Source organism: Miscanthus floridulus, chromosome 17 (assembly GCF_019320115.1).
Source record: "Miscanthus floridulus cultivar M001 chromosome 17, ASM1932011v1, whole genome shotgun sequence".
Classification (NCBI taxonomy): Eukaryota; Viridiplantae; Streptophyta; class Magnoliopsida; order Poales; family Poaceae; genus Miscanthus; species Miscanthus floridulus.
Window position 1 is genome coordinate 37,013,245 of NC_089596.1, and position 15,163 is coordinate 37,028,407.

Below are 15,163 nucleotides of genomic sequence, written 5' to 3' on the forward strand. Positions count from 1 at the left end.
GGATATAGTTGTAGCTTTTCTTATTTGGATATAGGAAATGGATAATCTAGCTACATGATTTTGGAGTTACCTCGGACAGGCTCCACCTGCTAGGTTGCCAAATCTAAAAAGGAACATCCTTTTATTACATGTAATGGTTTATGTTTCTTATATTTACAAATGTGCAACTAAATTGTATTTTGTAGGGTTTGAATTATCAGCATAAAGTTAACACATCAAACTAACGTGGAAATAAGTTAATAAAATATTATGAACCACAGAACTAGTTTAGTTTCTTGTGGTTGAACTGCTCACCTAGCATTCAGGTCCTTGTTTCAAGACGAGTCCTCGCATTTTTCTAGACTTATTGTAAACACTACTTCTTAATCATAGACGGCATGCCTATCGACATCGAGACTTCCTTAGCATGACTTCATCAATCAAAATATTTGTCCCGTGACCCAAGAGGGAGGTGAACTGGGCTCCAAAAAAATTAATAAAACAATCTTAGTCTATGCAAACTCTAGGCCCCTTAGCATGTTGTTCTACTAAATTAAAGCAATCTAATGAGTCTTTTGGACCAACACACTAATCATGTCCATAGCAAGGATCACACTATGAATTAAAGGTCTTAGATAAGCAAGTGTGAAACATAAACTAAGCACACTAATATGAACCCTAGGAGAATCCTATCTTTTAGTCATCCAACACTGCAGCTCAGCTTCAGGATTTTTTTTATGCGTGACTTATTTTTATATGGTGAGAATTAAGGAGACATGCATGCATGCATCACAAATATCCTGGATTACAAATAAAGATTAATTATATATCACATAGTTGGTACCAAGCCTTAATAGTGGGATGAAATTGTGCATACTACGTGCGCGCATGCGCACACACATGAAGCAGTAGTACTAGTCTTTACATATAATTCCACAGTAATGTAGCTCCAGTTTCTCACTTGCAATCACATGATCACGGACAACTCAAGCTCCAGAGGTCCATTATTTATCTTCCCCCTGAAGACATTAAAAGAGATCAGGATGGCAAAAACTGCTATGAGATGTACTTGGAGAGGAAATTTTATGTAGCCAAGTGGGAGGTTTAGTCCTATGGGTTCATGTTTTCTGACAACCAATTAATATGTCATTTAGAAGAATTTACATGATATTATGAAACATTTGAGGGGTGTCCATTTAAATACTTTTCAAATAAATGTGGCAGATAAAAATCTACCTAGGTTGAAGTCTTTCCGGTCCTCCTGCTGGGAGTAAAACTGAGGCTGCTGCACGATGTTGAACTGCAGGAAGCTCCTTATTGGGTCATAAGGAATAAAACCCTGCTGCTGAAACTCACTTGTCGATGGTGCCCCCATCATGTTCACTGTCTGTTGTGCCCTTTCATTCTCATCAACCTGTGCTTGTGAGACAGTTATTAGCTTGTTACAATATTTTTCTTTAAAGCTAAGATAACTTAGCATTTCAGTAACTACAGTTCAATTTTTTTTTTCTTCTAAGAGTGAGCACACAGTCCATAGCAACTAACAGGTTACTTACCCTGCTCCTTAAGTACAAGTTGTCATTCTGCAACTCCATTTCCTGAAAAGATGAAATTCTTGTTTTATTTTGTTCAATGCTGAGTAAATCAATAAATTTGTGAGAGGAAAAATGTTCTCTTGTTGCTCTTTACCCTTCTCTGCATGTACTCGAGTTCAGAACACAGCACTTCGTTCTGCAGAGTTGGATGCTCATTAATTGAGTAAACAAAATATTTCTTTTTTCACACATAATGCAATAAATATGATTATTATATATATAGTGCATAGTACCTTTCTTGCTCTAATCTTTCCAAGGCCTTTGTCTAACCTAGTCTCCAGGTGCTTAAGGTCCTTGTGGCTCATGGTTGTGATAGAATCACCTATCAGGGCCCTGAAACATCGGGGGCTTATAAATTCATCAAATGACCTTTCTGTTTTGTTAACTGACCAGGACGCACATGATAATTTTGTATAAAAACTGAACCTGTTGGAGTTCTGCAAGTTAGTGATCTGCTGCATCAGCCTAGCAGATTCCTGCTTGTAGTGCTGCAAGTTTGCAAAAGTTCGATTAGTAATATTGCATACTGCTGTTGATTTCTATTTCAAAATGTTAGTGGAAGTTCCTTCGACATTCGTAACAAACAGGTCTGACTGCAAAATGTGAACTAAATGGTATAATCATTTATCAATTGCAAGAAAAGCCAATGTACTCCAATTAATTTATTTCATACAAATCTATTTGTAGGAAAAAGAGAATATGTGCAATACGAAAACTCCATTTGATCACACTAACTGCCATATTTATAAAGTTGCACGCCTGCACAACATGAAGCATCTCTAAAGTATCAGCCTGTCGCTTGTTGGTTTCAGCCAGCCCAAACCAGTCAGCCAACAGTGTTTTCCTCTCACAATAAACCAGCACCAACCAGCCCCAACTAGCCCAGAAACCAACCAGCGAAATGTAAACCTTTACAACAAATTCAGAGCCTTGTAGACTGATTTAGTACTAATTAGAGCTACTCTTTCAGAAAAGAAAATAAGGATCATGCAATCCAGACCTAAAAGCTATCAAAGGTATTTTTTTCAGTTTTTTCTGTTTCTAACAACTGGTCTGATCCCACATCAGCTACATGCCTCCATAGCAATTCCTAGGCTAACAGATATATATACCACATGTCAAAAAATATAATATCCTGAGTCTAAATATATATACACAATCTAATGTTCGTCAGTTGCAAAAAAAAAAGTGTATGTAGTAGATTTAATCAGAGACAATATTATAAGTGTCATAGCTTACAAAAAACGCATCAAGAGAAGAATTTTCCTACTAGTCTTCAGAGTTTTCATTTTTGTCCAAAATATGCATGCTATCCTCTACCATTTCAAGCATGGAATAATCAGAGCTATCCAGGCTTCCAGAGAGGACACTTATATATCTGCACAACTGCACATGAACTGCTTGTCCAAGCAGGTTCTCTTAAGGCGTCACTGGAATTTCTGTCGTGTAATGCCCAGAACCTACAGGGTGCATGTCCAGTCTGAAGATTTTGCTCAGAGAAATATTTTGGCTGTGTGTAGACCACAGTTTCAACTTTCAAGGAATGTTGCGTGTTCCTACACACTAGGTTCATCAGTAGACTACAGAGTCTGCGGCTCTTGACTGGTAACCAACACTACTAGGGTCATTGGATCAGAAATGATGTGTTGACTGATGGACATGATGTTACCTGAATTGTGACCTCAGCAATCGTACCAGCTGCGCTGGAGTTGTCACTGTTTGCCTTCTTGTACCTCTCAATGGTGGCCTTCACGCTGCAGTCGTGTACACACAGTAGAATACTGGAGTTAGTACACATACATGAAACAGATGAAATCTTTAATGAAGAAAATAATATTGTATGTGCTGGAAGGATGAAAGTTAACTCCATCTATGGTGGGACGCCTTTGTGTCCCAGCATAGCGGGTCCCAAGTCCTGATAAAGGAGGAGGGTTGTGTTAGGTGCGGCGAGCCAATGTAAAAAACTTAGCCACTTTAATGAAGATGAAACCCAAAAGAATCCCGTTAGGGCATAACCCTCCTAGCGACGCGCCATGTCAGAACCCAGATATGGTGTTAAATGAGCAAGGGACGGGTCGTCACCCCCGTGACACGTCGTGTCGCGATCTGGACACGGTGTCAAGTGAGCAAGGATCGGGTCGTCGCATCCTTAGTGACGCACCATATCGGTGCCCGGGTGTGGTGCAAAATGACCAAGGGTCTTCACACCTATCTCGGCGGGTGCGAAGGGTAAGGAAGCTAGTCGAGCCAACTAGGATCCGTTTAGATAGCTGGAATGTAGGGTCCCTTACAGAGAGTTAGTGGACACAACGGTTAGGAGGCGTGTAAATATCTTATGCGTCCAAGAGACTAAATGGAAGGGGCAGAAGGCGAAGGAGGTGGACAATACCGGCTTCAAGCTCTGGTACATAGGGACAACTTCAAATAAAAATGGAGTAGGAGTTTTGATTGATAAGAGCCTCAAGGATGGTGTGGTGGAGGTGAGAAGGCAAGGGGATAGGATCATCTTAGTTAAACTTATCATTAATGATATGGTCTTAAATGTAATTAGTGCGTATGCCCCCCAAGTAGGCCATGATGAGAGTGCTAAGCGGCTTTTCTGGGAAGACTTAGATTGCTTGGTTAGAGCTGTCACTAGTAGCGAAAAGCTCTTTATAGGAGGTGATCTTAATGGCCATGTAGGTACATCAAGTGCAGGTTTCGAGGCGGTTCATGGGGGTTTTGGATTTGGTAGTAGGAACCAGGAGGGAGACGAAGTCTTAGACTTCTCCATAGCTTTTGATCTGATGATATCTAACACTTTCTTCCGTAAGAGACAGTCCCATTTAGTGACCTTTAGTAGTGGCCAGTACTCTAGTCAAATCGACTTTGTCCTTACAAGAAGGAGGGATAAATGAACATGCGTGGACTGTAAGGTGATACCTAGAGAATGTGTGGTCGCTCAACACAAGCTAGTGGTGGCTGACTTTCGCTTTCTGGTGCAAGCTCATGGAAACAAACAAGCTAGGGTTGCTAGAACGAAGTAGTGGAAATTAGAAGGGGAGGCATCAAAGGTCCTTAAGGAAAAGGTCATTGAAGAGGACCCTTAGAATGATGAAGGTGATGTAAACAGCATGTGGGAGAAGATGGCGACATGCGTTCAGAAGGTTGCTTCAAAGGTGCTTGGAGTGACCAAAGGGAGCGGATGCGACTCGAAAGACACTTGATGGTGGAATGAAGATGTGCAAAAGGCTATTAAGAAAAAGAAGGAGTGATATAAGCGCTTGTATCATGACAGGTGTGCAAACAACATAGAGAAGTACAAGGTGGCAAAGAAGACTGCAAAACGAGCGGTGAGGCAAAGGGGCAGGCCTATGAGGACATTTACCGACGTTTGAGTACGAATGAAGGAGAGAAGGATATTTATAGGATGGCTAGGGCTCGCGATAGGAAGACAAGGGACTTCAACCAAGTCAAGTGCATAAAGGATGAGAGGGAGCAGCTCTTAGTGAAGGAGGATGAGATCAGACATAGATGGCAAGAGTATTTTGATAAATTGTTCAATGGTGAGAACGAGAACACCGTTCAGCTAGATGACTCGTTTGATGACACTAACAGGCGCTTTGTGGGGAGGATTCAAGAATCGGAGGTCAGAGAAGCCTTGAAAAGGATGAAAGGGGGCAAAGCGATAGGCCCTGATGGTATCCCAATCGAGGTGTGGAGATGTCTCGAGGATATAGCTATAGTATGGCTAACCAAGATGTTCAACAATATCTTTCGATCGAACAAGATGCCTGAGGAGTGGAGAAGAAGCATATTGGTACCAATCTACAATAACAAGGGAGATATCCAAAGTTGTACTAATTATCGGGGAATTAAGTTCATGAGCCACACTATGAAGTTATGGGTGAGAGTCATCGAGCAGCGCCTACGAGGAACGACGCAGATATCAACAAACCAATTTGATTTCATTCCCGGAAGGTCAACCACAAAAGCAATCTTCTTAATAAGACATGTTATGGAGCGGTTTAGAGAACAGAAGAAGGACCTCCACTTGGTTTTCATTGACTTAGAGAAGGCTTATGACAAGATACCAAGAAATGTTATGTGGTGGTCTTTGGACAAACATAAAGTCCCATCAAAGTACGTGATCCTCATCAAGAACATGTACAACAATGTTGTGACTAGTGTTCGAACAAACGATGGTAATACAGATTACTTCCCGATTAAAATTGGACTTCATCAAGGGTCAGCCTTAAGCCTGTATCTCTTTGCCTTGGTAATGGATGAGGTTACCAGGAACATACAAGGGGATATCCCGTGGTGTATGTTGTTCACTGATGATGTAGTGTTAGTGGGCGAAAGTCAGGCGGGAGTAAATAGGAAACTAGAGTTATGGCGGCAGACCCTTAAGTCTAAAGGTTTTAGATTGAGCAGAACTAAAACCGAATACATGAGATGCGACTTTAGCGGAGTTATACAGGAGGAGGGAGATGTGAGTTTGGAAGGTCAAGTAGTGCCTAAGAAGGATATCTTTCGGTATCTGGGATCGATGCTATAGATGCGAACGTTAGCCATAGAATCAAAGCAAGGTGGATCAAGTGGCGACAAGCTTCTAGCATTCCCTGTGACAAGAGTGTACCACAAAAGCTAAAAGGCAAGTTCTATAGAACGGTGATTAGACTGGCTATGTTGTATGAAGCAAAATATTGGCCTACAAAGATTCGACATGTTCAACAACTGAGTGTTGCAGAAATGCGTATGTTGCGATGGATTTGTGGTCACACAAGAATGGACCGAGTTCAGAACGATGATATACGTGATCGCCTAGAGGTAGCACCAATTGAAGAAAAGCTTGTCCAATATCGGTTGAGGTGGTTTAGCCATGTCCAAAGGAGACCTCTAGAGGCACCAGTGCATTGTGGATTCCTAAGCCAAGCTAATAATACGAGGAGAGGTAGAGGAAGACAGAAATTGATATGGATGGAGGCAATAAAAAGAGATTTGAAAGCTTGGGATATACCTAGAGATCTATGTTTGAATAGGAGTACTTGGAAAGCAGCTATTGAAGTGCCTGGACCGTGACTTGGGGCTCTGGTGGGTTTCAACTCTAGCCTACCCCAACTTGCTTGGGACTGAAAGGCTATATTGTTATTGTTGCTGTTGTGGAAGGATGAAAGTTGAAAAAAAAATTGTTTCATGGCAAAACTAGATATCTTTCTGTAAAAAAGTACAAAAGATAATAGAACAATCACAACCAAAATAAATGAAAATAATAGTTTCATAGAAGAGCGTCCCTACATTCAAAATCATATGGCGTATTGGCTCTTCTAGATACATTGCTTTAACTATGTATAAAAAAGTCAAAACATCTTATAATATAGGACAGAGAGAGTAGTTTCAGTAACTAAAATTTGACATCTTCTAGCCATGTTAATTGCTACATCGGCTGCCAAGCCTGTCACTTAAAATTCCACACTACTGAAAGTTAAAACGATCAACATAAATGAACCAATATTCCAATCTATCATCCCAAAATACTACTACCTCCGTCCTAAAATAAAATAAACCCTAGAATCATTTAAAGACAAGCTATCTTAAATTTGACCGATTTTATATAAAGAGTAACATCGTCTATAACACCAAATAAGTATATTGTGAAAATATATTTCCTGATTTATTTAGTGGTAATAATTTAGTATCATAAATATTGATGTTTTTATAAATTTGATCAAACTTAAAATAGCTTGACTTCAGACAAGTAAAAAAAAATGATTTACTTTGGGACAGAATGAGTAACCTAATTATATCTAGGAGACACTGCATATACAAATGCAGGGCACTGCTGATGTAACTGTTCTCTATACTATGTTGCAGAACAAATGTGGAACCCCTCAAGTCCAGGCAAGATATACCCCAAAACCATTGGCAAGTGTGGGAACATCAATCCTCCTATCGGTCCAAGAGTTGTGCACATCTCCACAGCTTTTCCGGGATTGGGGTAGTGATTTTCCTCTTTACCGAGGACTTCATTTTTTTTCATGTCTGAATCAAACGTCTGGGGTAGTACTATTCTGCCACAAGTCCATAAATTCTCCATGGGTTGGGTTGGGTGTCTTTTCATAGTTCTTCATGCTTATATTTTATGCTAGCTAGAATGTGTTAGGTACCTAGCTAGCTCTGTATTTTCCTGACCCTATGCCATCAGTTGTTAATATCTATCTGAGCTGTGACATACTATGCTGCTACTGATCCACATGCTTAGTGTACCTCAGAACCCAAAACCTTATTCAAACAAACGGCAGCTAGGTGAAAAACTTCAAATTGGGCAAGTAAATGCAATTTGATTAGGATTGAATGATCATAAAGATGACAAAACAATATGTATATTAACTCACTAACTTATAGTCATTTGTGCTCACTTTATGACATCAACACATGGCCAATACTTTGTGAAAAAAGAAATCTCAAAGCAATAATTAGTGCTAAAAGATAAATGAGTGATATGCTAATGCCAAGTCAAGCTCCTAGATAACAAAATAAAAACCATATTCATAGTATTATATTTAATTTCATTCGACAAATTAGAAATTCCACACTCACTACTACAAAACCCACAATCCAGGCCGACCCATCAATGCCAGGTGTCCTAGAGCCGCCAGTGATAGTTATCACTGTCAGTTTGTAAGGGAAAACATTGTCATTGCACGTTTTATAGATGCACGAGCAGTGATAGCTCATTATCACTGTCGGTTGGAGTTGAAAAACAACAGCGATCACTGCTGGATTTTAACACTAGTTGGCAGTGATCTAGGTAACAGACCCAAAATTTTATTCCAATCTGGTTAAATCTAGTGATAGTGTCCGAAAGTTATAGCTCTCTCTCTCTCCCCCCCCCCCACCCTCTGGCAGTCTAGGGTCATTGCTTCTTCCTCTCTCTTCTCTCTCTCCCCTTCAATGGCCCCTTAATTCTCCTGCTTGCTGCTCCACCCCTCTCCCTCCACTCTCTCCTTAGATCGATGCAGATGGCTGCTCGCAGGGTCACTGTGACGAGCAGCGGCAACCCAAGGAGCGAGGAGCGGAGGCGGTGGTGCATAGGCCTCGTGGTGTTGGTGGGGGCTTGGAGCAACTGCACATCTGGCGACAAAGAAGGCGCATGTCCTGCAGGTAATGTTTTTCTTTTTTTTTTTGGCTGCATTCTCCATAGGTGAAGCAAAAAATGTTCATGGCCTAGAATTTGTATTTAACTTTCTGACCCGCCACTCTGTAACATGATTCATAATCCATTTCGATAAAACATAATTTTTTTTTGTGTATTCTTCAATTTTAAGAATTTATATGTATATATAGGAGGATTATTTCCTACTATTAGTCAAAAATAGTTAGAGAGCACATGTCATATATTTATCAAGCCCACAATTCTAACAAAGGTTCAATAAAATTATACTTCCCAATTAAAAGAACATAACTCGGTCCACAACAATAAACCTCAAAAAAACATATCAAGGCCGGGAACTATTCTTTTTGAAAGACAAGACCTAGAACTATAATGAGTTGAGACATTTGATATTGAAGTATAAAAGCAGACTCCTTTTAGTTTTGTTATCAATAAGCATGAACATTATCAATGTTGAGACCAACCAGGGTTATATTATTACTAGCATGACTCATCCAACTAGGGTTCGATTCTCACCCTATTAAAAATGCTAGGGCGAGCGCCTCTGCTTCATCAATTTTATTATTATTAGTACTATTAGCATGGTGCAAATAGTGCCATTCTCTTGATCAAGTTAGGGCATCCTCAATAGTATGAGATAGCAGCTAGCTCATACGTGCCATGTCATTTGCCACTTCATTGTGTAAACCCACATGTAAATGATTTTTTATTCTATATCTTCTCTCCTCTCTCTGCCATTCTTTATGAGCAGGCCCACAAACTACCTCGTTTTCTGAGCGAGATATGTGTTAAGATAAGATAGTCTTTTATTTTTTCCATCTTCTCTCTCTTCCGCATAAGAAAAGTGCTAACATGAATTTCTATGAGCTAGCTGGAGTGGCATTGTTGGGATGCCCTTATATAAGCAAAAAAATAAGGCTGTGTTTAGATGGCGAAAATTTTTGCAAAATGCTACTGTAGCACTTTCGTTGTTATTTGGTAATTAGTGTCCAATCATAGTCTAATTAGGCTTAAAAGATTCGTCTCGTGAATTTCGTCTAAACTGTGTAATTAGTTTTATTTTTTATTTATATTTAATGCTTCATGCATGCGTCTAAAGATTCGATGTGACGGGGAATCTTGAAAAATTTTGGGAACTAAACATTCACTAAGGTTGGTTCAGGCGAAAATAAAACTTCTCGAAAATAGCATTTAAGTAGTTGACCACTCTCTGGTAAATAAAAGAAGTTGACTGAACATAGCATTCAGTGTCGTGTGAAATTGAGAGTAGTCCTCATCAATGCTACCGATAACAACAAAACGTGCAAGCACATTCCAAAGTAGTAATAATATTGTTTAGTGCAATAATGATTTGTGACGTTTTAGCAGAACATACATGAACACAGGCATTGCTTACATTGTTAGTGAATTTATAACTGCTTCATTCTTCACTAATACTGTATACCATATTACCATATATTGCGTTGCCAGCATAATTAAATATCAACTGCCATTGCATTATCATTCTATAAAATATTGATGCATCTTCATGGAACTTGAGTTCTTATTATGTGTGTTTCTAGTGCACATGGAGTTTGAACCTCATGTAATACCACATCTAATAACTACTACAGTTCTTAGAAAAATAAAATCAGAAGAACTCCGAATTAGTTGTGCTTTTCCAGTTCTAGTGAAACTAAAATGGACATTCTAGAACTGGATCTCTCTTATAATAAGCTACTAAGCATAGCAAAAATTTCATCCTCGCTTTTCCAAGAAAGTCAAACCCTAAACGAACTGTTTGGAAAGGGGGGTCGAGATGTAATAACATTAGAATTTAGAATTTAATTAAATTTTGAACTGAGCCAAAAAAATCCTGGGGAAATTACCCTCTTCAAAACAAACCCTAAACATACATTTCTAATCCTTTAAACATTGAGAAACTGATAAAATACAGATCTGTTGACAGAGTAATAAAAATATTTGTCGTTGATATATAATAACCAAAAGTGCAATAGTGATGGTGTGCGGTTTTAGTGGATCCGTGCATTCACAGTCAAGTTGAGCTAGCTCTCTTGTGTGTTGCTTAAGTGGCCATTTGTACTAAATCTGACATATAAACAAATATAAAGGAACTAGATTTTTTTTTGTTAAGAAAGTTATGTTAGTGATGCAAAGGAAGTGAAAGCAGAAAGACGATGGATCCCAATGATTCTTCAAAAGAATGATTTTTTCCACTGCTAACAATGAAACAATCTAATCTAAAAAAAATGGTGCAATATTCACATTACATTAGTTTGCTAGTGAAAATCAGCAGTCTAAAACTGTGTCAGAAAAAGAGGCATATCCATGTAAATGTCATACGTTCAAAAACAAAATGTAAATATCACTTTATTCTTGCTAAAAGAAATATGAGACAAGAATCATGCATCTTTACTGAAATCTGAATCCTAGCTATCATTAGACGACATATTTTCTAAGCATGCCAATTTTGCAGTTGCCATACAAAGATTAACAAGGAACTCATCACTATTTTTCAGGAACTCATCACATCCATCCCAAATTAAGGCCAAGCATTTTATTAGCGTGCTTCAAAGATTAATAAATATGGGGGGAATGTAACACCCGCATAGTGCCAACGCCAACCACAATTTCGAAGACCAAGGGAATGAGAGGGAAATGAGAAAAAAGAAACTCTTTGACTCACATAATATATAATACACCCTCCGTCCGCAAATGAATGCAATTCTAGCACAGTGCAATGTTTTAGTACGTCAAGTTTGACCAATTATATAAAAAAATATAAATAGTCATGACATAAAATTAGTATCATTAGATTTGTTATGAGATATATTTTTATAATATATTTATTTGGTGTCAAAAATATTATATTTTTATCTATATATTCGGTAAAACTTTGGACATGAAAACCAAAAATGAACCTAGAATTGCATTCTTAACCGTACAGAGGTAGTATACCAATTTCAAAGGTACGGTTCTTTCTGTAGGTGAATCTAGCAAATACCTTAGCATCCTCGAGCATGCTTGGCAGTAGCCATGCGTTACCCGCAGCATGATTGGCTGCAAGCAGTGGACATCTACTACCCGTTGGTCACAAAGGAGTGCATAAGCCAGGGTCTCAGCTTTTACCCAGCAGGCCAAGGCCAACCCTAGTACCCTACCGTACGTAGAGTACCATTTACTATTCTGACCAGCACCAGCTTGCAAGTCCAGCTTTCTCCCCCCTTGTAGTCCCCGATGCATCACTGGCAAGGAACTGGCCATGCCATTCCATTGGTTCCGATCTTGTTTCAAAAAATGCCATTGGTTCCGATCCGTATATACAGCATTATTCGCATAAAAAAACACACAAAATTGGCATAGGTATTATTTCAGGGTCCTCCCATATGGTCACAAAGACCAAATATCTATGGTTTCGTCGAGCTTTGAGCAAACATTTCAGTTTTAGTCTGCATTTTCCTGCTAGGCTGCTAGCGCCTAGCAGAGGAAAATAGCACTCTTTTCCTTCTATAGTTAAAATTGGCACGAGATACTTTTATATCAAGTATGAAATCTAAATTGATACGATAATTTTAACTATATGGTCCTTTGTATATGTACAAACATAATAGCAATACCATGTTGACTAATGCATCTAATAAACTTCTTTTTTCCTTTAGATTTTACAATAATATAGATCAAATTTTGATCTTTCCCTGAAGCTGTTCAAGAAAAGTAATTTGGTTTCTTATAAAGTAGGGGGTTTTTTTCCTCTCAGGTTTATGGTTCAGTGAACACTATTTTTACTTTTAACAGTAAGCATTCACTTCAAGATATCAGCACCCAATCATCATAATACTCAAATTTCTGTGAGGACATAACACATTGTTCTTTGAGTTTACAAGTCAAATGCATACAATCAGATGGAATGATTCCAATTTATCAAAGCTGTGATGAATCTACTCATTCGTTCATCGTTCATTCATGGCACTTATGAGTGCGTGCAACATAAGGATCGGATAGTGAAATTTAAAAAATAAGCACAAATGCCTAGGGAAATTTAATCTGCTATCACTGTTTTAAGGTTGTTTCTTTATTTTCAATTCTATGTTATCATTTCCTTCTGCATTACTTACCTCCTTTTATTTTCTGTGAGTCCAAATTAAAACTATACAGTGCTAGGTGGTGGCAGAGAGGCCGCAGAGCTCCCGTGATGGGCATATATCACTTTAGCATATGCAGCGCAATGCACAGCGCACACATACATGGCCCTGACGAGGAGACCAGAACCACCACACGCAGGGACAACAGTAACATGTACAGAAGACACACTGTATGACAGTATGAGAGAGAGAGAGAGAGAGAGAGAGAGAGAGAGGATGGTGATGATGATGATGGAGGCACATGGGATGGAACCCTAACCCTAACATCATAGCACTGGCAGGAAATAGGCAACTAGATGCGTGACATCTTTTTACCTGATCTCAAATATTTACCTCTCTCGTTCACACTCACAATTTTGCATACAGTTACCGAGTTACTGCACGCGCGCACATCTAGTGACCCAAAGCTAAGAGAACGAAAAGAATTGCTAGATCTGCACCTGTATGACCAAAGCAACAAAAAGGGAAGATGAGACCAGAGGGGAAAAAAGATGAGTTTTTTCTTCCTTCAAAAAAAGATGAGTTTTTTTTTGTGTGAGCATATGCTTGCTATATACCATGAGGTATGAGAGATCTAAGCCTTCCCCCTCGATCTTTCTCCCTTCCGTTGTCTCTCTCTTTCTCAGGGATATGATGGATCATAGAAGGGAAAGAAATAAATGGAGCGCGCTAGAAAAGAAGCGGACCACCAAGCCAAAGTAAAACGCAGGGCACCCATTGCACACACACAAGAAAAGCTCACCTCACAGGCACAGCATGTACATATGCTTCACAAAGCATACCCTGCGCTGAATCTATCTAGACATCTAGCTCACCTCACAGGAACACAAAAGAAACCGGAAAGGGAGCCACAAGCACACACAGCAGGATGACGGAACACACGCAAAGAAACCGTTGCAATTTCTTTCGCCCTTGCTACTGGATGGCCTCTCTCCGGTAGCATAAAAATAAGCAAGACAGTTAATAAACAGAAACATGTAGCAAAGAAAATGCAGCTTCCCTCTTTGCAGCAGGAAAGCTGGGAGCTAACTTGCTCCAATTCGGAAAACTTCATAAGAATAATTCAGGAATATGATACATCATGTGTCTAGACGGACAGGCTCATCACTTATAGCCTCCCATTTCATGGATTATTATGATTTGTTCGGCGTATAATCTATCGTATGTGCATATATTCAGTGGAGTGCTACTGTGGTACTAGCAGCGCAGTACACAGAGATAGATGCACAGAACTGGAAAGAAGATGAGACCTGTTGTTGGAGTACTCATAGAGGCGGCCGCGGCTGGAGAAGACGATGAGCGCGACCTCGGCGTCGCAGAGCACGGAAAGCTCGTACGCCTTCTTGAGGAGGCCGTTGCGGCGCTTGCAGAAGGTGACCTGCCTGTTCGTCGTGTTCTCGATGCGCTTGATCTCAGTCTTGCCCTTGCCCCTGCCGTTGTTCCTCTCTGCAACCGACGCGGAGCCACCAGGGGACATCGGCTCCTTCAGCTTCAGCCCCGCCGAGGTCAGGGTCGACTGCACACAAACAAAAGCTACACACTCAAGAATTGCTAGGAGACGACACAAGGAGCTAGCGTGTGTAAGATGGATCGATGGATCTGCAGCAAATTCAGTAAGAGAATGAAGAAGAGCCGGAAAGAGCATACATAGCAATCTTGAAAGAAATTAAAGAAGCCAACGCAAGAATAAGAAATCACCATGATGCCTGTCACTGTGGATGGCGTAGCCTGCTCCTCTCGGATGTACATGCTCTTTTTCTTATTAGCCGGCAGGAGACACGCAGATTTTGCTGTTTGAAGGAGGAAGGTTGGAGGAGGGGATGGGGATGAGAGGGGGTGGTGGTAGCTCTGGCAGCTTCTGAGTTCTGAGTGTTTCTTGCTCCTGGACTCTTCCATTCCCCTCTACCTTCTTTATATCTTTGGTACCGGCATTTCCTTGCCTATCCTTTCGTATTAATTTAATTATACTTTTGCCATGACCTGCACATTTTTACGTAATTATTAATTTCGTCCGTCTGAAACGTGGGAATTGTACAGGGTCTAGATGTAATAATTTTATTATTTATTTTCTGTTAAATTCTTTTTTTAAGTCTTTGCTGTTAAATTCTTGTGTGGATCTTCCACGGGCACTAACACTGAGGTTTTGCTTGGGAGCTACCTTTGGAAAAATATGGGAGTCGTTTACTTTCCTCTTGCAGCTTGTCTAGGCTTTAGGGAAGTACAGATGCTAGAAAAGGAGGCTCTTGGTTACCTCAGTAACTCACTCATTTTTTTAGGACTACGCTGCATCA

General features: G+C 39.8%; 1 protein-coding gene across 1 annotated transcript; it reads right to left on the reverse strand.

Annotated features, from left to right (window-relative positions):
* Nucleotides 1-752: 752 nt before the first annotated feature.
* On the reverse strand, nucleotides 753-14,758 carry LOC136516668 (MADS-box transcription factor 3-like). Its single transcript, XM_066510132.1, has 9 exons — nucleotides 14,571-14,758; nucleotides 14,123-14,388; nucleotides 3,244-3,328; nucleotides 2,001-2,062; nucleotides 1,808-1,907; nucleotides 1,669-1,710; nucleotides 1,536-1,577; nucleotides 1,216-1,393; nucleotides 753-998 (listed from the first exon to the last, which is right to left on the reverse strand). The coding sequence occupies exons 1-9, from the start codon at nucleotides 14,619-14,621 to the stop codon at nucleotides 988-990; spliced, it is 837 nt and encodes a 278-aa protein (XP_066366229.1). The 5' UTR covers nucleotides 14,622-14,758; the 3' UTR covers nucleotides 753-987.
* Between the last annotated feature and the right edge of the window lie 405 nt (nucleotides 14,759-15,163).

Bases quoted from the DNA above. Each gene is read 5' to 3' on its own strand.
- LOC136516668 (XM_066510132.1), bottom strand. From the start codon at position 14,621: ATGTACATCCGAGAGGAGCAGGCTACGCCATCCACAGTGACAGGCATC. The intron at 1,711-1,807 runs GTACTATGCACT...CCAACTCTGCAG, and splicing joins GAAAGATTAGAGCAAGAAAG to AACGAAGTGCTGTGTTCTGA. The intron at 1,394-1,535 runs GTAAGTAACCTG...TCACAAGCACAG, and splicing joins ACTTGTACTTAAGGAGCAGG to GTTGATGAGAATGAAAGGGC.